Raw genomic sequence first — 25,492 nt, 5'->3', positions numbered from 1 at the left:
GTGAGCATACTCCATCCCAACTGTTCCTGAGCGGGCTCCTATGGGGCTGAAGGCAGAGATGAAACTGCCACACATACACAGACGATCCATTCTGTGGAGCCCAGGCACACTTGTGTGATAGAACTGGAGCAGGGGTTGGAGCACAGGGTGGAAGACTCTGATGCCTTCAGGGCCTGGCAGGTATGGTCAAGGGGTAGAAAGGTTAAGGCCATGTGTAAGAAAATGACCAGAGGAGCGTGAGGGGAGCAGAGTTGAAAGCACTTGAATTTGTAAAAAACTGCTAAGGTTTTTTAACCATTTAGCATGGCCAGCTGATGAATTTAATTACCTGCCTTCTTTTCCCAGATTCTTTTAAACGATAGTAAAGAAATAAAAAAGGCAAGAAGCCATGAAGAAATCCTGAGAGGAGACAATGGCAGAGAACAATTTTAAGACAAGGCTAGGAAAAACAACAGAAAGTGGAAGAAAGTAACAGTCCAAGTGGAGGAAGTTACAACCTTTGGAAGGTAGGGGTTGGGTGTGTAAACAATGAATGGTCAAAACCACCAGTATTTCCCTTCCCCACAGCCAGGACTCTGTCTGGCCTCAGCCTTCAAAGTGTCCCCTGTGAAACTTAACTGGAGAGGCCGCAGATGTAAGAGAATATTGGCACAGCTCAGGATGGCCATGAGGGTGAGCAGCGACTTGAAAACAGCTGTTGAATCTCAGTATAAACTCTGAAATCAAAGGCCCCTCCCTCTCTATCCCAATCCAGATCAACCAATCAAATCATTAAAAAGTAACGAAATGAAATACTGGCAACTGAGAAATTTCTTATAAGGCCTCTAAAAAAAGTTATTTCCTTTACCCTTGTCAACCAATGGTCGTTGGTGCCAATTCAACACCGACAGGACTCCCCAGTTTGAGGTGACAAAGAAGGAAACTTAATCCAATGCACACAACTCAACTGTGATACGGCACAGCTCTCAGAACAGCACTGCTATGGAACAGTTCAATAGTGGTCCAGCTCAATCATGAAGCAGCATGGCTGTAAAACAGAAGGCTGTGCAGGCCTTGTGGTGAGGTCCCTCGCCAGCTACACAGCTCCCCTCGGCTCTGGCCAAACATCTTTGGCGTTTCAGCTCCAGCCAGTGGAAAGCAATTCTTAGTGGAAAGGGAAAACAGACTCCTTGAGCCACCGGAGAGCTGACTTAGACAGAAGCCCCCACCCCTGGTTCCTGATTGGTCTGTCTTCATGCAAAAGAGGTTTCCAAATCCTCTCAATTTGATTGGTCCAAAAGGCACTGTCCTGATTAGTCAGAATGGAGCCATTCTAATTGGTCAGTGAAAACGCGGGATGGGAACATAGCTGCACAGCTCTGATTGGACAGGGCATGCCTCAGTCCTATTGGTTGAAATACATTTCCAGAAACTCCTTTATAAGGGTTGGCTCCGGTGGCAAGAACCCACTGCAGGCGGTGCTGACTTTATCCTAAAATGTGGTTTTGGGGAGAGGCTCCTGTTTAGAATTGGCTGCTAAGCTGTTTTTGTTTTGTTTTATTTTATATATTTTTTAAAATAAATTAGAGCTCATCTAAGTCACAGAGTCCTTCTTAGTAGATTATCCTTTTCCCCCCCTCAGGGTTCACACCCTTTAAAACAAGGAGGGGCCACATTTAATATGCAAACAACCCATTCTTTAAAGGTAACTTTTCACATGCACTGCCACAGCAGTCTCAGTAACACTTGTGACTTTGATAACTACTACTGCCCTTCCAGACACTAACAGCTCCGTGTACTTTCCCTGGATGTCCCTTGGTTCCTGTGTGTACCACTGGAGAGCCCAACAGGTGGCACACAGATCCGCCACAGACCACAGGGGCTCCTTGCTGGCGCGCATGCGACTTCACGCCCCAGGAGGTACTGCGGCTCGAGAGCCGCTCCCCGAGCAGAGCCCTGAGAGGGGGCCAAGCGCGGGGGGGCCCCCCGTTCACGCCGCCTCCACGCCCACCTCCTCCCAGCTAAACGTCCCCTCCCCTTGCCAAAGCTCGGACTCTTGGGGCTGCCCTTATTGTTGGTCGCGTCTGTCACTTTGTGGGCCGGGTGACATGAATGGATGAGCTGGACACACCTTCCAGCTTTCTTTAAAAAAAAAAAAAAAAATCCGGTCCGGATCTGCATAGAAAGCGGGAGGGACGCCCCCCCCCCCCCCCCCCCCTGCGCCCCTGGAGCCGACACGACACCGAGGGCCAGGAAAACGCACAGCTTCCCCCTCCCACACTCACTCCTCCCATCCTTTAAAGAAACGCCCGATCCAAATAAATAACACCGTCCCAAGTCTACCGCGTCCTCGGTGGCCTCTCCTCCTTCCCCGGGGTGCGCGAGCGAGAGGCGGGCGTGCGACCGGCCCGCGGGCGCCACCATGCTCCCCAGCGCCCTGGCGGCCCACGCCGGCGCGTACTGGGACGTGGTGGCCTCCTCCGCGCTCTTCCACTTCCCCGCAGCGCCCGGCTTTGGCAACCTGGGCAAGAGTTTCCTGATTGAGAACTTGCTGCGGGCTGGGGGCGCCCCGCCGCCGGGGCCGCAGCCGCCCCCGCCCCACGGCCCGGCGGCCGCTCTAGCCACGGCCACCGCTACCGCCACGGCCGGCGCGCAGGTCCGGCCCCTGCCCGCCAGCCCCGTGCCCCTGAAGCTGTGCCCGGCCGCCGAGCCGGCCAGCCCCGGCGGGGCGCCCTACGGCCCGCGGTGGGCTTTTCAAGTGCTCAGCCCCTCTGCGGACGGCGCCCGGCTGCCGGGCCGGCCCCCGGGGGACAGAGACTGTACCTTCCACCCTTCGGCCCCAGGTGAGTGCAGCGCCTGGGACCCTGGGACCCCGGGACCCCGGGATCGGGGCGCGCCTGCGAGGCGCAAAGCGCGGAGGGCGCTGCGACCCCGGGGCGCAGGAACCTTCCTAGAACAGCTCCCCTAGCCACTTTGGGGGTGAGGAGAGTAACCACCACTAATTGTGACCCCCCCACTCCCTCCGCATCCCATGCCACCAGCTTCCACTCCCTCCTCTTCTTTCTACAACTTGTCGGGCTACCTGGGTTTTCAGGCCTTTGGGAGAAACCCTGAAGGCACCCCGGTGTTAGCCCTAGGTCTCTGGGCTCCAGTTTCACGGGATTTCCCAAGTTCAGAGTTTGTGCCCGCCCTCTCCTTTCCCGGAGGCCGCGAAGCCGCTCGCTGGAAAGTTCCTGGATGGGAGCGCTTCGCGTGGTGCGCTTTGGGGGCATTTGCCACTTAAATTGTTGCGACGGTCGGGGGGCCTTCCCGAGCCTTAGCGAAGATCTTGGGAAGGAGCGAAGATCTTGGGAAGGAGCGTTGGGCAAAGTTCGGCTTTGGCTCACTAAAGCGCAAAGGAGGTCAGGTCGACTTTTTCTTCGTGCTGAGTTGAAACAATGAATTGGCACCTGGAGTAGGAAGTTCACTGATAAATGAAATTTTGCCAAAAGAAGGGCATTTTGGGTTTGTTTTCATTCCCGCATGAAACGTAAGAGGTGTGAGTAGGAAGAAGATGGACAATTGAGTCAAATATTAGCTGAAGCGTATGGAGGGGCTGCCAAAATTGGCAGTATAAAAGGGGAAAGCCTTTTAGAGACTCAGAAGCTAAGATCCAGTTGGATTAAATTTTTTTTTTTGGTCTCTGTCCTTAGACGATCTTAACTCATTCTTTTAATCCCGGTGGGTTTGTCCAGAATGACTAATAGATGCTTTTTCAGCAGATTGCGTTGTCCCAGTAAACTGCCAGATCAAATTGATCGCTAATGACTTTATAGACTTGAACATGTTTAGAACCTGCCCTGGTCTTCCAGTGTGAAATGGTTGCTAACGGGATGGAATATATAGAATTACATGAGCACCGGTCTCATTCACATCGTGTAAAAACCTAAATTCTAGGAGGCCTTTTTGCACTCTGGGAGAGGAACCAGTACAGTTAAGGCAAAGTTTATAAGCCTTGGAAATTTGGGTCACTCTGTTCTTTTTGAAGTAGTAGGAAAATTAGAAACATATAAAACATGTTCAGGTAGACATAGTCAGTAAATAATGTCTCATAAAAAAGAACATTTTCAAGAAAATGTAGTGATTGCATAACGTTTGGCGGTTTGGCATTATGTTCATAAAAGTTATTTTCCAAGGACCCTTATATTGCTCCTGATCATGATTTGCTACTCAGCAATGGAAAATTACTTAATTTTAACCTTTGTAGATTTTATGGATTAAATTTAAATAGACCAAATGCTAATCAAATGCAGGTATGTCAATAACTCTGAAAAATAATTTTATATACCTTTTTGTTTCATTCAAAATATTGCAATTTATTGGGAAAAGGGTTTCCTAGCTACATTCTTTCAGTTTTCAAGAACATATTCATTCTTGTATGCTTTTAAAAGTGTCAAAATGCAAAAATAATTTTTGGAATAATTAAGAGCATAAGAATTTATATTTTCCTTTGAAGTATTCTAATGTAGTTTAAGCATGTCTTTTTTTTCTTTCTAATATTTTATCTAGTCCTCATTGAAGATTTTATGTTCTGTTAGGTTAATTTTCATTTGAAAAAGTAACCTTTTATTTCCAAAAATTATTCTTGTAAAAAGTGCATTTAATTTTTGAAACTAGAAAAAATATCTCAAGAAGAAAATTAAAGCCCTGTAAATTTGTGCCCACAAATATGTTGCTTAAAAGGAGCATTTGTGTTCATTTATTTTCATAATTTGACAAAGGATGTAGTTTTTTTTTTTTTAACATTGCCCAGGTTTATTTAAATGACAGATTCTGGCCTTATCAAATATTATAGGAATTATTTTATACTGTGTAGAATTATGGAGTCGTAATGAGCACCAACAGTGTTACTTTGCACCTGAAAATTAGATGAGGATGAAAGTGATTATGTTCTTTAGAGAGTAGAGAGCACATAGAAAAGCTACTGTTTTCAGAAAGAACAGTCTTTCTGAAAAGGCAGTGAGCAACCAGTTCTGATCCATTAGCCACTAACTTAGGAGTGGATTGCAAAATGCGATTTTTAATCATTTCAGCCTATTGACTACTCATTTTTTCCTCAACCTTAATTTGTGGAGTGCACCCATCTGAATGTTGAATAAGAAAACCAGAGTTCTTTTTAAATGCATTGGTGAAAGGCAACACTGTTTACCTACAGGATTCATTTCTGCTTCATTATTTTTGTTACCCACTATTAATCATACCATATATTTCATTCATTCAGCAAATACTGTCTTCCATGTGCCAGGCTCCGTTCTAGGCCATTGGGATAATCAGTGAACAAAACAGGTAACTGTCTGCCCTTGTGGAGCTTATACTCCATGTTCTTACTGCTTTATGGTTCACCAAGCATTTTTTTTTTAATTGTTAGTTGCTTTAATCCTCACAAGAAGCCAATTATTTTTCTACAATGATTACTTCACTTCCTAGTATTGTTTTGGTCTGAAGTATCAATTTAAACATCTGTGAGCATGTGAAAAAAAAAAAATTGCCCCAAATCTTCACATTCCCTAGATTAGTCTTTCACTGAACATGAGAAACTAATGAGGGATAATGGGATAAGCAATTACATGTATCACAATAACAAATCAGTTGTGATTTCCTATCCGAGCCTATAAAAGAAATGGGGTTAGGTTAAACAGTAACGCTGATTTATTTACAGTCATGGACAAAGGTGTAGCTGTCAGTGCCTCGTCTGAGTATTTACTGCCAGAAAAGGAACACGCGATAGCTATATGTTGCCAAGTTGTTCATACAGAGTAGTTTAAAAACTTTACTTTAAAAATCAAAGGACAGTCCTCAAGGGTTGAGAAGGGCATATTTAGTACAATAGTAGGTAGTAAGAAGGGTCACCTCCAGGGGTTGGATCTGGGGGAAAACAAAAAAAGTTTTGGATCTGTTATAGTTCATTAATGGACACCAGGTTTGCAAGTAAATCCTAACCATCAGAGACCCTTCCCCAGAAATTTATTAATGTTATTATTTGGTGAATCTTGTGCTAGATGAAAATATTCATCTTTTTGTATATAAAAGATAGTCTTGAAATGTAAAAAGCTGAAAGATTTAAATTTATTTTGGTTATGCCACCAGTTATCTTCAAAAGAGAAAAAATGGCCTTGCTTTTTAATAACATTTGTTATTTTAAGCATTTTAGAAAATATTTGACATAAAGATAATTCCTTGACTATAATTTATTCATTGTTAAATCTACTCCTTATGCTGTATATAAAAGAATTAAAAAGCAAGTGTTTATTCTGGATAGGTGAACTGAACGGTTCTTTTTTTTTTTTTTTTTTTTCCCCAAGCAATTTTGTTAAGTTAATTGTACAGAAATGGAGCCAGGTGCCTAGTATTTTTTTTCTGACACCATTAGGATTGTTTCTTACCATTAGTACTTAATGTGCACTCTAGTTTTTTCGTCCACCCCCCCCCCCCCACTCTCAGTTACTGTTTATTAATCCTTGATTCTGTCTGAAACCTATGTTTTGTACTCCAATTGGTAGTTATTCCACTTTCATTGAGATACACTGAAAGTGTGAAATGAAATAGCTTCTCTTACATTTTAGGCACTTGGGGGAGGGAGAAGATGGATTTGTGCTCCAAGTGGGGATTCCAGTTCAAATGAAGACTTAGGATCTGATTATTTTAAGCAGAGTATGTCCCTTATTTTTTGTTAACACTGTTCTATAGATTTGTTTTGACAAATTAAAATCATAGCATCTTGAATGGTGATAATGCTGACCCACGACAGAGAGAATGAGGAACCCAAATACTGATGGGACTCATTCCTTGCTCAGGTTACCATTCCAACCATTTTTTTGTTGGAATTTGTAGATAATATTGAACTATTACTTACTACATCTGAATATTTTTGTAATCTGATTAACATATATTTGGAGTTATATTAACATATTAATAGTTTCTACATGGATCATGAAGTAAACTCCTTCAGGTTCAAGCAGGAGGTAATAGGGCTAATAGTCCCTTTATTTCTGGTACCGATTGAGTAAGCCACAGCCCTTACAGAATAATGTCTAAGTTGAAACTACAACAGGGTAATTTATGAGCATTGAATTTGCCTCTGACTTTAGCACCTAGCCCTTTCCCAAACCCTAACCCAGGGGTCCTCAAACTTTTTAAACAGGGGGCCAGTTCACTGTCCCTCAGACCGTTGGAGGGCTGGACTATAGTTTAAAAAAAACTATGAACAAATTCCTATGCACACTGCACATATCTTATTTTGAAGTAAAAAAACAAAACGGCAAAAACACCCGCATGTGGCCCGTGGGCCGTAGTTTGAGGACGCCTGCCCTAACCTATGCTTCTCTACTTTACCTGAACAACAAGGGATCTCAGTTTGTTAACATGTATTGAAGCTATTGAGGTTTAATAATGAAACAGGAGTGAATCCAGAAGGCAAGTTTAAGAATGGTTTCAATGCCTAGAAAATTGCATATGGAATTATGCAGAAATAAACTTAGGATTCAGAGAGTTCAAGGTGACATGCAGGAGGCTAAAGGATGCCATAACTTGTGGGCAATTTAAAAGGATTTGTCAACAGTGATTTTATCTACATTTGTTTGCTATAAATGTAGCTCAGATGTTGGAAGCAGAGCTGTCTATTGGACTCTGTTAAATTCCTCTATGAGCATGTCACCTCCTTCCTGTTCTTGTTCCCAAGAAAAAGTTCTCTTTTTGCTCCAAGGAGACATTTTATGGTTAGGTTTGCCGCTGAACAATGATAGAAATGGTAGCAACTTGAAAGTAAGAGGGTAACATAGATGTGTTCATATAATACTTTGATATTCTTTGCTATGAAAATTTTAATAGAAGTGAAGGTTATCTTTAAAATATATAAGCAAATGTACCCTTATGTTAGGGTGAGAGGGGTGTAAATGTTCATTATTTCTCCACTCAACCTACTTTCCACCACCTGTTTCTATTGTTGATATTGTCCATAATTTTGGAATCCTTCTTATTTTGTCTTTTGAGGGGACTTGATTTGTAGCTCTTAATACAGTATTTGTCCACTTAATCTTGGATTAACAAAGACTCTCAAAGATTTTCTTAATTAACAGTGATTTTTTTGGTAGTGAATGTACACAATTTTTAAATCAGTAAATAATATCATGTTTTTATTCATATACACCTGGAGTTTGTCAGGAATAAAAAGGCAACTTGTACAAAGAAACAATATGATTTTTATCTAGGACTACTAGTACTTGTTAGCATCCCTATTTAAGACTTCATTAGATCATGCTTCTATTTTATACTCTCTTAGTGAAAAAATTGGATTTTTGCCTTAATGTATAATATGCTTACCAGACCCTTGTATATTTTATTCCAAAATATTTTATTTTACTATCAGTAATGTTTTCACTTTTAATGAAATCTCTCCCTTTCATTCTTTTTAGCCTCCAGTCAATACTTGATTTGGCAATGCTGAGCGGTTCATCACTTTACTGATTTTATATTTAATAGCATTATTCATTTTGTCAACCAGCTATTAGTTGGGAATATTTCAGGGGCACATTTTTTGTGAGTTATGTGAACAGTAAACTTACGGTATTAAAATTCTCTCTGAAGTCAAAGATCAAAAAGCTTCTATAAGTTTTTAGACTTTTGTTTCAGAAACAAAGCATCCATGAAAAGGAAAGAAAGAAATATTCAAGTCTTTTTCTATATGTTGCTGAATATTGAATTGCCTTCTTGTTTATATTCTAAAGATGAACTAAATGTTTCACTTTTCTTTTACATGTTCAGGCACTGTGCGATAGCAAAATTAATTTTGTTAAAGCTGGTTCTTTAAAACTTTAAATCTCTGACATTTTCTTTTTAATCCTCATTTAAGGACATGTTTCCACTGATTGTGAGAGAAAGAGGAAGGGTGAAGGAGAGAGAGAAAAAACAACATTGATTGGTTACCTCCATACATGCCCTGACCAGGGATTGAACCCAAAACCAGGGTATGTGCCCTGACTGGGAATCAAACCCATGACCCTTTGGTGCACAGGACGATGCTCCAACCAACTGAGCCATACCAGTCAGGGCTAATCTCTGGCACTTTAGATACAAATATGTGAAGGAGTTAGTAAGCTATTCTTAAGAATAAAGATCATGACTGATGGCAAGATTTTTAATAGACTAACCTCAAGCTGGATTGAGTTTAGGTGTGTTGAACCAATTCTACAGTTATATTGGGTGTGAAGCCAAAAGACAGTCTGATTCTTCAAAGCAGGAACAATAACTCCTATTTGCCTGTATACTTTCTATAGGTGCTTTTGCATTACACATTGATCGTTGCAACAAACACTGTATGGCCTGCAGAGCCTAATTTATTTGCTATCTGACCCTTTACGGTAAAAGTTTGCCAGTACTTTCTCCAAAGCATAATGGCAAATTTCAACATACTATATATTTTCTAAACTGGTTTTAGCAGCACTTCTTTAATTTTATAGCCTAGATTCACATCTAAGGTCTTTATATCTCTGATTATGCAATCCCAACCAATTCATGTAATCTCCTTGAACCTCTGCTTCTTCATTTCAAAATGAGAACTGATGTTAGGGTCAACATTTGACTTTGAAACACACATATAAAAATTTACACATATCAAAAGCCCATATATAACATGCAGGGGAAGATGTGGAAGACTCCTTTCCATCGTTTCACCATCAGTACAACATTGGTAAAGGCGTATTGCTGTGTAAGAAACCATCTCCAAACTTAGAGGTTTAAAGGAACAATTTATCATTTTCTCTCTCATTTTTGTGGGTTGGGCTCAACTGGATGGTTCTCCCTCTGATTCTCATTGCAGTTAGATGTCAGCTGGGGCTGCAGTCATCTAAAGGCTCAACTGGCTGGATGTCTGAGGTGGCTACCCATGTGGCTGACAGGTGCTGGCTGTTAACTGGGTGCTCACCTGGAGCTGTTCCAACACGCACACTCAGACTTTCCAAGTGTTTTGAGTTTCTTCTAGCATGGCGCCTGGATTCTGAAAGGGAGATTTATAAGAGCACATTGCAAGAAACCCGGGCTGTAACTCAAGGCTTCTTATGACAGCCTTAGAAGTTGACTGTCACTTCTTTTATATCCCTTGGTCAGGTAAGGCAGCAAGACCACCTTGAATATAAGAGAATGGGAAATAGACCCCACCTCTCAGTGGGAGGAGTGCCAAATGATTTGTGGCCCTTTAAAACCTGCTACAGGGCAAAATCAGGATAACCACTTTTAAACATAATTCCTGCTGGGACTGGGCTAGCTGGGAGCTCGAGTCTTCATTAAGGCTTTTAGAGTTTTGAGAGCTACAGACATTATTCTATTATGGTATTCTCTTCAGTGACATCAACTTTATAATAAAAATAACAAAGGATTTTCTCAAATTTAGTTCATTTAAAAATGTGTTTTTATTGATCTTTAGAGAGAGAGGAAGTGAGAGGGATAGAGAGATAGAAACATCGATGAGAGAGAAACATCATTAATAGGCTGCCTCCTGCACTCCTCCTACTGGGGATTAAGCCCTCAACCCCAACATGTGCCTTGACCAGGAATGGAACCAGTGACTTCTTGCTTCATGGGTCATGCTCAACCACTGAGCCACACCAGCCTGGCAAGCTCATTTTTTTCAAGAGGTCTTATGGAGATTCCCTGAAGGGAGAGCAGCAGAGGTAGTGACTATCTTGGATTACTGCAATGAGCTAGGGCTTCACAGGTTGAGGAGAAGCCAGACCCAACCCGCCTGTTGGTGGTGTAAGGATATAGAAGATGGTAGTGGGCGTGTCATTGCCTATTGCTACAGTAAATTGTTAGGGCAGTGGGATCCTCCCATTTAGTTCCTCCTTATTCCACCACATCCATTCACTACTGCCAGGTGAAATTTTCTAAAATACAGCTTTCATCATATTACCAAGCTTCACACAAAAGCTTAATCATCCCCATCTAACTAATAGATCAAATAAAAATATTCAATCTGTTCTTTAAGACCTTAATTCCAACATCTCCATTTAGCTCCTCCAACCACATTGCTTAATGTTCACGCCTTTGAGGTCTCCTTAACCTGCCCCATGTGGCAGCACCATCCTTGCCCTCTTTCCTCTTGTCCATGCCACCTTTCCTTCCTGGAATGCATTCTTTTTTCCTTTTGCTATTCTAAATACCTTCCAAATCAAGGTCCAGATTTTTCTGCTTAAAGCCTTCTTTGACAAAGCCTTCCTAACAATATTCTTTTCTTTTTTTTTAAACTTGCTGCTGTATTTCGTGAAAGTCTGGACCATGCTGCTGCTTTTTATATGTTCTCTTTCTCTCTCTTTTTTAAAGAGTTGATCTCATATTATATAATATTGATAGGAGTAAAGTCATTGTTTTGTGTTCTTTCCAGTGGTCTCATTCTGGCTATACATTATAATCATTGTGCAGCTTTTGAAAAAATCCTGTGCTAGGGGTCCACTCCCGGCCAGTTTGATTTAATCCAATTGGTCTGGGGCGTGGGTATCTGTGTCTTTGGAAAGTGCTCCAGATAATTCTCACGTGCATTAGGGTTGAAAACCACTGGTTAGGAAAGCACACAGTATGAATTTTTTTAGATCTCATCTCCTTGGGGAATGCCTCTTGGTGACAAAACAACATTAAATTTGGAGTATGGAGAAATGTAAATGTTATTTATTTGACCAGTGGATTTAAAATCTGTAAGGTAAAGAACCTTAAACAATAGAAATTCTTCCAGGGAGGGAAACTATCCATCTTTTTAGTCCCAACACACAGTGAATTACGTGGTACTTGATAGATTTGCAATAAATATTATTTGCACGGAATTAAAAGTCCGAATCAAACAAGTAGACACTGCATGTGATTTAACTTCTCATGACCTTTGTTTTTCTATTTCTGAAATACTTGAGGGAAAAAATGCTGATTTCTGTTGTTTTCTGATAAGCAGAAAGGTCAGGGATGAATTTAATGAACTTGCTTTCTCTTGCGATTAAAGGCAAGTTTGCATTTAATCATAAATGAATTACTTACAGGTTGTGTGATAAAATAAATAACACATCATTGGATAACTGATATTTCTTAGGTCTTACTATTCAAGACAGATGGTTGCCATTCATCAGCCTCAATTTTGGATTCATTTTACTCCAGGTAGTCTGTTCAATTATGTATTATTTTTAGGTCAGAAGTTTAGATTTTTTTATTCCTAGTGCCTATGTACCCAGTACTTGAAGGAGGTCATTAAAACCATCCTTTTGAAATTATTTAATTCCCTATTCCTTCCCAGAGGTATTTTTGACCCTTTGGTTTTGCCTTAGACATCTCAGGACCTTTGCACATTTTTCCTCATCCTTTTTAAAATGTCTGCTCACACGGCGTAGCATTGCAGTGGGCTTCTGAAATTTATTTGAAGGTTTTATTAGTGGTCTTTAGTATTCTTTCTTTGAAATGTCAGCTCAAGTCAGTACCACGGTTTGCTTTGACAATAAAAAGAATGGTGTTTGACCCCATTTAGATACCTGTTGTTCCTCTTCATCAAAAAAGAATGAAAATTACAAAAACAATTTATTGCTTGCTTTCTAGTCAACTGGATTTTGAAAATAATTTCTCTGTAGCTAGGATTCTAACCCTTCTTGGCTGTGGGATACTTAGATCACAGAACCGTCTAGTTGGTTAAGTTAAAAAACAAACAAACAGGCCAGTTTATCATTAAGTTGGCTCTAAGTCCCAATCTTAATTACACATTCAAAATCATTGCTAGAGATTTGGATTCTTTGTCTTCAGAATGGTCAGAATATCTGATTAAGAAGTGAAAAGTTCATGAAGTTTTCTGTGAATAAGTGGTTTATTCACTTGGCTTTAGACAATTTAGTTCCTATTTTTTTAAGTCATTTGTTTGTAAGTAACAGTTTCCTAGTTAGATTTGTTGGCAGTATCCAAAAATTTGGAGTATCCCGAAGTGATGCACTAAGAGAACCTAATACCATGCTGTGGAACCTGACAGCGCGCATCGTTTCCATAGGAAAAGCCATGTGTTTTCCTCTTATGGCAAGCTTGGGAGATGTGTCCATTTTCTGGGCCCCAGCTCTAATTGAGTAACTGGCAGTCTCTGTGTATGAAATCGTTATCCCTCATGGCTAATAGCTAAATATTATGCTAAAATATGGATGTTTCTATTGTACTTAAAAAAATTTGCTGAGAACAGTCAGCATTACATTCCAGACGCAGGTCCATTTGAGGTTGAATATTAATGAATTCATGAGATAGAATGTGTTAAATTCATAGCCAGTTCAGTGCCTACCAAATGGTAGGTACTCCTTAAATATTATTATCATAAATATTGTTCAGTAAGCCTATGATGAATTTTCCTAACATGATAAATGATACAGTGACTGCATCTAGAAGGCATTGATGGGCTTCGAAATGCATATCATCCAGGATGAAATTGCCTTGTTTTCTGCCCTTTTCAGAGCATCTTCAAAGCAGTTCCTAATGGCTTAACAAAAGTTTTAACACATCTGTCAACTTGTCACTTGGTTTTTTATCACGCTTGAGTTTCCTTTTTTTGCTCATTGCTTTAAAAAATATGTGGCTTGCGACTATTTTAAATTATAATATATATTTTCCAATGCATTGCATTACTTTAAATGGTTATTTCCTAACACCATTCAACACGCCTGCAATGACATGCTCGACTGGATTGGCAATGTCAAAGTAGGAGCATGTAAAAAAAAAATGGAGCACTTAATTGGAATTTCACAGTGATTTTCGAATAAACCAGCTTAAACAAGGTGTATTTATGTATAGAAACCAGGAATTGACTAATCTCCTGTGTAAATATATGTGTTAAAGAGGTGATTTAAAATGGTGAAGAAATTCTTCACAGTAGGACTTTAAGCCTGGTTATGTAACAGGTGGTTCTTAAACCACTAGCATTGTCACTGTAGATAGCATGACATGTTGATTATAGCTTTACTTTACCCAGAGGGTAATATACCGCAATATAACAAACTGCTCAATCACAACTCTTTTCCTGGCTAAATTTAACACTAAGAAATAGATCTCAGAATCTCATTGATCACAAATGAATTGAATTGATCATTTGTCTAAAATGAACCATTCATTTTTTTACCCTTTATTTTTTCCGTTTTAGGGCTCTAGCCTGAGAAAGGTGTTGGCTAGAGTAGTAAAATTTGTAATTTGTACATGTCCTGCATCATTATTTCAATGGTATCAGTAGTACTTACTTCATATCAAGCAAAAATATTTTTATGTATTTCTAGATGTTATGATAAATGTTAATTGTATATATATATATATATATATATATATATATGTATATATATATATATATATATATATATATATGTAAGTGCAACATTGCTGAATCTTTTTCTTATATCTCAGTTTTTAAAATGGCAAATAACACAATAGCCATAACTTAATTATCTATAGAATGTTTACTTTGGAGATAGAATAACTTAGCTAACTGAAATGCTTGAAAATAAACACAATGAGGCAAGTTTTATGCACAGAATATATTTCCATTTTTCTAAGTACTTCATATATTCATAGAAACTCTGCCTAAATAATGTCATGCTCTTGTTATATAATTTAAGATGTTAAATTTAAATGAAATGATTTATCATTACTATGATGGTGTTATAATCAATATTAGAACAACATTTTTTGTTTTGTTGTGTTGTGTTTTTTTGTTTTGTTAATCCTCACATGAAGATATTTTTTCCATTCCTTTTCAGAGGTAGTTAGAGGGAGAGAAGGAGGGAGGTGGGGAGAAAGAGAAAAAAAAATTGATGTGAGAGACACATTGACTGGTTGCCTCTTGCACGTGCCCTGACTGGGAACAGGGAATGAACCAGCAACCCAGGTATGTGCCCTTAACTGAGAATTGAACCTGAGACCCTGTGGTGTGCAGACGCTCTAACCCCTGAGTACACTGGCCAGGGCCGAACAACTTTTGATAATAATGAAATTTAAAGATCCTTTCTGGTGTGGCTCAGTAAGCATGTCCTCAAGTGAGGATTACAAATTTTTTTTTAAGTTTTATTGAACTTTTTGCACACCCAAGATAGATATTTGCTATACTTTGCTTAGTTGCCGTATTTTCAAAACAGCATTAAGACATTTTCTTATTTGAAAATCCAGATATTGAAAAATAAAATATTAATATTAACTGATTTCCATTATATTATCGAAAAAAACTGAATTTGTGATTAAGTTGCAAGTTGAACACATTAAGGAACCTGAGACTAAAATTCTTACAGGGAAAGAGACTTATTCTGATACTAGTGGCCCGGTGCATGGATTCATGCACACTGAAAGAAAATTAATTAGAAGAAATATCACTATTCGCCCTTTCTCTATAATAGAAGTGTCAACCAAATTCACAATAGACAATGATAGATCGAAACACATGCGTGCAATTGGTGCCAGCAAGAGCTTTATCAACTTAGCCTTTTATAGATATAGAATAAACTTGCTTAATTAGACCTGCTTTCTGATTTAGCTAAACTTTCTCCAGCCCAGTGAAGCACCCCAACTTCTCTTTCAGGTAATTGTCAGTAACACAGCAGTAAATATCAACACAAAGCAGATTATTATTGTAGATCACGCAGGGAGAACAAAGGGTAAAATATTTAACTGCAGCAGTGTTTGACTATATTCTGTGCAGTGAGAAAACCTGAAGTCATTTTCAAGGTCCACCATTTCTTATTTCTTTTCAGTCGGGTCAAGTTTCTAAGCTTTCTAAATCTCTGTTTTCCGGCTAATGAAAAGAAAATAGGATTCCACTGAGTCTCCTATCTACCTACTCCAGGACTTCTGTGAGGATCAAATGAGATGAGGCATGGGAAACGCTTCACAGACATTTGGTTAAAGTGTGAAGTGTTTGCACGTGGCTATAAAGCAAGTTGGGTTCCTGGGCTGAAGAAACTCCAAGGAGGCTAGTCGCTAGGGAGAGGAAGCCAGGCGTTGCTATGTGACGTCATTACCCAGTGCCCACAGCGACAGTTTCTGGGCTGGGCTGGGTTGTGGGCCGCATTTTGCACCGTGGGGTCTTGGCAGTGTTGGCTGCGATTTGGTGGGCTGCTGCTCTGGGGTGGTGGCGGGGCCTGTGTCCCACTTAGGGGAAGCCAAGTGTTGCTTTGTTGGTGCCAGTTCCACAGGGCCGTTTCTCTATAAATGGCCAGTGTGCGTCATGGCAGCTCCTGCGTTGAGCGTCTGCCCCCTGGTGGTCAGTGCGCATCATAGCAACTGGTCAGATGGTCGGACACTTAGCATATTAGCCTTTTATATATAGAGATAGCCTTCAAAGGCATTGGCGAAAATAAACACATACTCACCAGTTAATTAAAATACCAGTCTGAAATTACTGTGTTCTTAAAAGAAGGTGTATATTTGTATCAAAATAATTTTTACTATAATTGAGAAAAGAGGTGCCTGTGGAGAGCTGCTACAGTGTTTGGACAGGTTCAAGCCTCAGACTAATGAGAGGGCACAGTCCTCTAGTGGTAAAGCCATGTGCAGGTCCCAGCTTGGAGGGCAAAGTCCTCCCAGCAAAATTATAGCCAAAGGCTATGGTTGTAAGCTTGACCTTATAGCCGAACCTGTGGTCCCAGGTGGCTGAGTGATGTGGGCTGCTAGAGGTGCAGCAAGTGCTGCCAAAACAAAGCTTGATAGAGTTCCCAGGTGTATGTAAGTAAGTAGATTTGAAACTCACCAGGACATTGTAAACATCTTGACCGCACCTTTGCTTTGCCTCGTGGGATCTCACTATAAAATAAAGACTCGGCTTACAGGCTGGGGCACTGTCTCTCCATCCAAGAACAGTATCCCACCTGGCCCCAACTGCATTCTTTTGTCTGTCTTCTTTAATCCTTCACCGCCCCTCCTCAGGTTCACCACTGGCCGTGCTGGACGTGGTTCAGGTGCCATTGGGTAAAAAGGGAGAGTAATAAAAACATTTATTTTGAAGTCATGTGTTAAATTTCAAGGTCATCTGTTATAGAAGATACTGTATTTCAGGGAGTGTCAGGGGAACAGGGATGGGGTTAATTCCTGATCCTCATTCTTTTTTCTTTTTCTTTTTTAAGGCCCCAACACCCTAGTGTCCGTGTCTGTGTCCATTGGTTATGCTAATATGCACGCATACAAGTCCTTTGGTTGATCTGTTACATCCCCTCCCCTGCCCTCCCCTGCCTTCTCTCTGAGGTTTGACAGTCCATTCGGCGCTTCTCTGTCTCTGGATCCATTTTTGTTCATCAGTCTATGTTGTTCATCATATTCCACAAATGAGTGAGGTCATGTGATTTTTATCTTTTTCCAACTGGCTTATTTCGCTTAGCATAATGCTCTCCAGGTCCATCTATGCTGTTGCAAATGGTACAAGTTCCTTCTTTTTTACAGCAGTGTAGTATTCCATTGTGTAGATGTACCACAGTTTTTTGTTTTGTACCACAGTTTTTTAATCCACTCATCTGCTGATGGGTACTTAGGCTATTTCCAAATCTTAGCTATTATAAATTGTGCTGCTGTGAACATAGGGGTGCATCTGATCCTCATTCTTTATGTAAGACGATAGGAAGTTTCCTATTTCTTAGATTTGCAGATCATTTATTCAGTTAATGAAAATGTATTGACTATTTAGAGTGTGCCAGGCATTCTGCTCGGTGTGCCCTAGTAAAAGGAAATCATCCACCTTCAGGAAATCCCATACATATTTACATTTATACTAAAGCCTATGACATATTTAAGGTACTTAACCAAAAGCTGGCATATAATAAGTGCTCAGCAAAAAAGAGCTATTAATGTTCTATGACATCCTTTATAGGTATTTTTCATCTACTGAGAAACAGAATTTAAAATTTCTTTATTTACAAGTATACTGTCAACTAGCTCATGTATATGTACTGAATATATTAGGAACAGCACAGTTTAATAAAATGAGCAGAACAGAATTATATGGCAACTCCCTATACTATAAACATGAATGCTTTCAAGTTAACTAGATTTCTCTTGTGATTAAATGTTATTACTCTTCTCAAACACTTTTAAACATGAAAAAGCAATCAGAAAAAACCCAAACACTTTTTGTTGTGGAATTGCTCATATTCTATAATTTATTATTTATAAATTAACTATTATAAACGTTGGAATCCAACTACATATTTCATAGAACCTTCTGAAATTAGGTTAGAGTAATATAATCTCTTTTAAATATTAAACTCAACATTCAGATTGTTTCTTGGCAAGTATTATATCTACTAGTAGAGTTGTGCTATTCAATCTGATAGCCCTAGCCAAATGAGCCTACTTAAACCTAATATAATTTAGTGAAGAATTCCCAGGCATACTAGCTACATTTCCAGTGCTCAGTAGCCCTCTGTGGCAAGTGCATATTGGACAGTGATGCTACAGGACATTTCCATCACCACAGAGAGTTCTCTTGGATAGTGTTGCTCTAGGATCTTTTAAGTAAGGGGATATTTGTTGCCTGATATACACTGAGTGGCCAGATTATTATGATCTCTGAACGCATAATAATCTGGCCACTCAATATATATATACATATAATTAGAGGCCCGGTGCATGAATTCGTGCATGGGTGGGGTCCACCCAGCCTGGCCAGGGGGAGGGGACATGGGCGGTTGGCCGGCCTGCCTGCTGGTCGAACTCCTGGTGGAGGGGACAATTTGCATATTAGCCTTTTATTATATAGGATATACACTGAGTGGCCAGATTATTATGCGTTCAGAGATCATAATAATCTGGCCACTCAGTGTATACTACTTAAAATTATGACTACACAGAAATAAACTGTTACATTTGGTTTTGATCATTCCAGTCTTTTCACCACATCTTCCAAATCTTGATTAAATTATTTGGCAAGGTCTTTGACAGATAAGGGCTACTTTAAATTCAGTAAAAGGAATAACTAAGTAAAGGCTCGGGAAATGAAGGGCTTTTACTCAATGACTTTTGGGAAACTGGAATTTTGAATATTGTCTAAAAGAAATGGCTAATGAGTGATATCAATGCTTTCTCTGCAGCGCCTTCCAAGCCTTTTTTCCTGACGGCCCCGCCATTCTACTCAGCGTGCTGCGGTGGGTCCTGTCGGCGCCCCGCATCCCCCACTGTTTTTCCAAGTAAGTTTTTATGCCTCATCAGCAATGCCTCAGTTACTCTGTAAACCGAAGCAGCAGGATTTAATGTGCTCTGGAAAACCAATTGGTAATGCAATGGCAAGGAGCTAATTCCTCACTAAAAATCACAGCGATCCTATTCAGGAGGCTCCCAGAGATTTATCAAACCTCAGCACACTGAGCAATTGTGAGCAGTTTCTAATGGCATTGAAACCCAGGGCTGACACTCCAAGGAAAGGGACTTGTTTTCCATTTGATATAAAAGATCTCAGAGGAACCAGTTTGGCTCATTCTGAAATGTGTAGCAATACCCATTTAAAGAAGAAAAAAGGAAGGCTAAGAAATTGTGCTGTGCAAAATTTCCATTCAGCTTAAAATGTGACACAGAAAGTCATTAGGTGTCCATAGAAAATAATTTGAAATCATTAAGGTTGTAAAAAGAAATAAATTCCTCCTCTTTGTGATCTTGAAGAAAACCAACCAGCCTCATAGGGCATATTTGCAAGAGTACTTGTCTTCAAACATTACAAAATTTCAATCAATTTCAGGGGTGGAGTGAGAATGCCAGCTTTCAAAAACTTATAGAGTGTGCACACACACGCAAAGGAAAAATGGCTCACTGAAAGTCCATCAAGTTCACCTTGGTCTTAGGTTGCTAAACTAGGTAGGAATCTGGAGGCAGAGAATTCGAGTTTATGATAAAGAAGTCCAGTGGAAGAGTGCATGTATTTCAGCTGCCCAAGATAAACCTTTATGCAGGTTAACCACTCTGTCAGGTGAAAAGTGAAATAAGAGTTGAGTCAGGCCAAAGTCAGAGCTCCATCATGGTTGAATTCAGATCCCTGCCGCCTCTCTGCGTGTGTTTTATGAATGTTTCAGCAGAGCCCTTGCTCAACAGAATGATTCCTGACAAGTGAGGCAGCAAATGCTGGCCGTTTAATGAGCTGCAAGCTTCTGAGCAGCTCTTTAGGGGGCCGACACTTTCCCACAGAGCACTTTACATGGCTGGGACCCAGCCACAATGGGCGACAGACCCGTGACCAATCGTCACTTTCACTTGACTCATCCACACGCGACCTCACCACGATTTTTCACTGTGCGGATGAACTTTAGGAACCATTTCACATGGAAAAGGCTTGGGCAAGGGTCAGTTGCCCTTTTGTATGGTCATAAAGCCAGGCTCTGTGGGCCAGTCTTTTCTCCTGTCTCACATTCCAAGTGAATTTCTGGACACCATTTAAGGCACTTGACTGGAAAAATAAAGCAGTGAATGAAACTGACTTTTATAGACTCATTCTAGCTCATCTTCCCATATAACCCTGTCCACCTGAAAGGGGATTTAGTGGATGAGCTGAGTGCATGCAGGACTTGCTGAATACATAGAGCCCATTATCAACTGTGGGGATTGTTTATTAACCAGGACTGATACACTACTATTTTGGAAGTGACCTATTAATTGTCCATTTAACTAGAGTGTATTGATTCAAATAGAAAAATAGAAACCATGACTAAACCTTTTACTCGCTCCTTCAAGGTGGTCTCCCATGAGGGCAATTGAAAACTGTTGTGCAAATTAAGGAGACATTTATCACCATATATTTGAGTATCAGGGAAAGACCATTGGAGCAGAGACTAAAAACCCAAATAACTGATACCCTAGCACAGTGGCATCTCCGTGGAATTAAATATTTGGTGTTGTATTCCAGGGCTGGAGATTAAAAAAGGTCCCATACCTAATTTCAGTTACTTCACCTTGGTGTAACACTGGTCTTCTGCTTTAGAAAACCTCTGGCAATGGAGTTTCAGTAAGTGGAAATGGACAAAAAAATTCTGTGCAACAGGTGGACATTCATGTATGTGTCCGTGGATGTTTGTTTTCATTCTCTAGAAGTATTTTATTAATAAGAGTCTTTAAATCATGAAAGTACTCTAGTGCCCAGGCCTGTTTAATGAACAGAGCACATAAAAACGGTTCTAAAGACAGTTCCTAGATAAATTCATCTTCTCAGTGGCTTGAACATTTACTTCAAGCAAGTATCATTTTCTTCCATCTGCTTCTCAGCTCTCCTCACTTTATGCTTTTGGTTTAACTGTTGTAAATTGTGTCGATCTCTGGAGGCTCATAAGTCTCTTGTTTATCTTTTTTTTACTTAATAAAGCAGCTGAGATTGACGATAGAGAATGCTGCACTGGGTTTGTTTTTATTTCTAAAGTTGCATTTTAAAGCAGTTTAGAGATGCCACAAGTGTTTTTAAATAACCTTTGGTGTCTCATTAGTTATAAATCTGAAATGAATTCCTTATTTTCTTGCTTATAATGTTCATTGTATTGGCAGCAAATAATAATGAAATGGTGGATTTATGTTGTCAATAAAGACTTTTACATAAATAACCATGATGCCAAGGAGCAGTTAATAAGGCTTATGTCTGCACAGCAATCATTTTTATTTAAGGCATTTACTAGGTCCCCCCCATTTTTTTCTCTTTTTAATAATAAGTATGCTTTTTATGCCCAAGCATTTAAATTTTTTCCATTGTACAAAAGGAGGAAAATGAACTGTCCAAATAATCTCATATTATGTTTCAGGTTGGACAGCCAAAATTAAGGTTTATACTAAAATGTTTAGTAAGCGATGAAATCAACAGCCCTCATTATTGTTTCACAGTATTAACTTCACTATTTCCCAAAGTGTAGGATCAGATCAACATGCCCATAACTAGCAAGTGAAATATCATTTTGACTCTTTTAACATGACTCGGTTGTTTATAGTTGATTTAGTTTTTCTTGTTAACTTTTAGATTTATGATCGACTCGTAGCAATGTGGAAACAATCATTCATCCAGCGCCCTTCCCACATATAATAAATAGTTTAATAGGCTATTTAAGCACAACCCTTACAGTGGGGGGAAAATTAAAAGGCAGCAGTAAAAGTTCTCCCCGCCCTCAAACCAGTGTAAGGAAAATCTTTGCTATTACATCCATAAGGTTCTTTTCAAAATAACACATTTCTCAGCTAAAAGGAAATGGAAAGTTTTGGAAATTATGCACAGAATGACCTTCAGAAAAACTACCTGAAAAAAGTTCAGGGAGTCTTAATTATGTAGGATAGCTAATTGAATTCATCAGATAATTATTTCATTTTGTCTTTGAGTACCTAACTTGAACTTGACCTTTTGAGAATTTTTCGCATTAAAAGACAAAGTTTAAATGTGGAGCAGCAGTGTAAAAATATGTGCAGGGAAATATTCTGGGACAAGCTGCTCTGCCTTTTTATTGGGAGATGACCTTCATTGTCTCCCTTTGAGATGATTTTACTCCCTTTCCTTCTTTGTTAAAACTTAAAAGAACATAATACGCTCTCCAAGTTTGAATTTAGGACTTTGTGGAAGCAGCAGGGAAGGGACATTGCTGTTATTGTGCATGTAGGTTGGTCTGTGAGTGCTGCTGTCAAAGGGGTTAATGCTCTGGTTAGTTGTTTTTTTTTTTTTTTAAAAAAATCCTCACCTGAGGATATGTTTTTATTGATTTTAGAGAGAGGAAGGGAGAAAGAGAGAGAGAGAGAGAGAGAGAGAGAGAGAGAGAGAGAGAGAGAGAGAGAGAGAAAGAGAGAAACATTGATGCAAGAAAAAACATCTACCAGCTCCCTCCCTTGTGTACTCTGACTGGGGATCCAACCCACAACCTAGGTAGGTGCCCAGACTGGGAATCGAACCACAAGCTTTTGGTGTATGAGACCACGCTTCAACCAACTGGGCCACCTGGCCAGGCTCTGGTTAGTATTCTTGCCACCTGACTTGGCTGTGCTCAAAGCTGGAGTGGCTGCGGAAACTGACAAGACCCGTGGAAGTCCATTCAAGGCTGCATAAAAATTTATTTTGTAAATATTTCTCTTTAGCACTCTGATATCTTCAGAGGGATGCAGCACTGTCTTCAAATAGAGAAGGAAGCCTAATTATTTTGTTGAGAACATAATTGAGTTTGTGCAATAAGTTGAATGTAGGTTTTGACTTCTCGGTAGTGACGGGAGGGGTGCTCCATAGATAAATGACACTCGGTCAACCAGGAAGAATGTTTAAAGGAGACAGAGACTCAAAGACAATAGATTTTCCAAGTTGATGGCTCTATTCAGCGTTTCTACAGAGGCAGTGAAAGTATATGAGTAATGTTCCTGAAATGGAGTTCTCTTCTTCCTAAATGTTCATAAGTAGTAGGGGGTGGGAGATGCGGGAGGGGAACTACTTAGTAGTACAGCATGCTTGTTCCTGACCTTGTCTATAGCCCTTGCCTGAACATAATATCTAACAGGGCAGTGAATAAAAGTCCTGATTTTAGATTTCCTCAACTAATGCACAAATACAGAACAGGGGAGGAGATAATTGGGCGAATAGAACAAAGTAGGGGAGGGTTGTACTTATAGCTCAGTGTGTCTACAGAATGATGTGGGGATGTTGGATTGTGCTTTTGGAAGTAGACTATCCAGAACAAAGGGAGATAATAGTCCTGTTGGACTCTGTAATGGTCAGATTGCCTACACCTATTCAGTTTTACAGGTCCATGTTAAAAGGCACCTGGAACAGATTTGCATATAAAAACCAGGTCAAGAGGTAGTCAGCAACTAAAATGGTGAAGGAGCTATATGCCTGGTCAGGAATTTTTTTAAGTAATTGACTATGTTTGGCCTGGAGAAGAGAAATAATAGGGAGAGCATGACGTTATCTTTAGGTTAGATATACGGTATTTATTACAGATATAAAGGAAAGATTTGGGGCCAAGTGAGTAGAGTTTAATGGAAATTGAATTTGGGTTGAATATAAGGGACATTTTTTTAGAAAATCAAACTGTGTGATAATGAAATATTATTATATAGCATTCCCAAATACTCGGTATATAGAGATTAGAAGATAATGTCCAGTTTAAATAGGGTGGGCTAGGAAAATGCTGTATCTCTTCTCTCCAGACATCAAATCCACGTGAATTACATAAAATGCACATGCACATGCACACTCCACAGTTGAAAATAAGAAGGGCCAGGAAGCTCTTCACAGGAGAGAAAATGAGGAAACCCTGACAGACAGGTGACAGGAGCTACAGCTGTTTGAGTGTTGTGGCAAACAAAGATGAGTCCACAGAGAGGCACCACAACATGTTGGAGGAAAGCAACTCTAGGAAGGAGACATGCAGACTCCTGGTTCAAAATAATTTATGTTTGAAGAAATAGTTAATGGACCATTGGCATCCTAGCTGCCCTGGTGGAGAGGCCTGCATTAAACAAATGATCTGTCTCTTCAAGCTCTGAGAAGCTACTATTGAACCTGTAAAAAGGATGAAGGGATGTCTTCTGAAAGGTTAGTTGGTAATCTCTGACGAGCTATCCTGAAATCCTGAAATAATCATCATCATCATCATCACACACACACACACACACACACACACACACACACACACACACACACACACACTTAATCCTCACTGGAGACATTTTTTCCATTGATTTTTAGAGAGAGTGGAAGTGAGGAAGAAGGGAAAGAGGGGAGGGGAGGGAGAAACATTGACATGAGAATCAAACCCACGACCCCTTGATCTGTAGGCTGATGCTCTTAATCACTGAGGCAAACAGGCCAGGGTTTATATATATTTTTTTACTAAAAGCCTCCAGAGGTGTAGATTCATTGTTGCTTCATAGATGTGTGCGATAACTTTCCTTAAAGTCACAAGGATATTGGGTCATCACTGAGTCTTTAATACAGAAAGCCCGGCAAACTCAGAAAGAAAACCTGAAGCAGCGTAGCTTATTACGAGTGGCCATCATATAGCACTTCTTGGGTTGCCGTGATCCCGAGGTAGCCCGGACTGGGAGTGGAGGAGAACAGGAAACAAGGCCAGCGCCATGGCAGGGCCCAGGTGCTTAGAATGGAGCAAAGACATGAGCCGTCCAAAGCCCTTCCCAGGGCTTCCTGAAGCAACAAGGCGAAAGGATATAGGACAAAGGAAGCTGCCCCACACGGGATCAATACTCCAGAGATGCCAGTGAGTCAAGTGAGTCTGAACAGCACACCAAGTCCCGGTCCTCTGTTCCTGGGAGGGGCTGTGTTGGGTTGCAGGGGTGACAGTCAGGGTAGAGCTGCACTCTGTGCCCTTGGGCTGATGTCTAGAAAGCGACTTACCGACTTACCGGGTGCCGTCTTGTTCCCGAAGCTTGTTGGCTGTTATAAACAGCAGTGCCTGACTTCAGAGTCCAGACATGTCTTCTGGAGGTTAAAGCAAAGGGGGAGGCAGAGGTTCCCACTAGCTTATCCAATGCTGTGTCTCTGTTGCTCCCCCGCTCCACCCCCAAA

General features: G+C 40.3%; 1 protein-coding gene across 1 annotated transcript in view; it reads left to right on the top strand.

Annotated features, from left to right (window-relative positions):
• Positions 1-2,398: 2,398 nt before the first annotated feature.
• Positions 2,399-25,492, top strand: part of DBX2 (developing brain homeobox 2) — a gene marked incomplete at its 3' end in the record, with an annotated part of 35,729 nt that continues 12,635 nt past the window's right edge. Inside the window, exons 1-2 of the mRNA XM_079773490.1 lie at positions 2,399-2,822; positions 19,065-19,160. Of these exons, the coding sequence (XP_079629616.1) occupies positions 2,402-2,822; positions 19,065-19,160 (517 nt within the window). The 5' untranslated portion in view covers positions 2,399-2,401. The remainder of the gene's footprint in view (positions 2,823-19,064; positions 19,161-25,492) is intronic.

The sequence above is a fragment of the Cnephaeus nilssonii genome, assembly GCF_951640355.1.
Source record: "Cnephaeus nilssonii genome assembly, chromosome: 6".
NCBI lineage: Eukaryota > Metazoa > Chordata > Mammalia > Chiroptera > Vespertilionidae > Cnephaeus > Cnephaeus nilssonii.
This window is presented reverse-complemented; position numbering and strand designations above follow the sequence as displayed.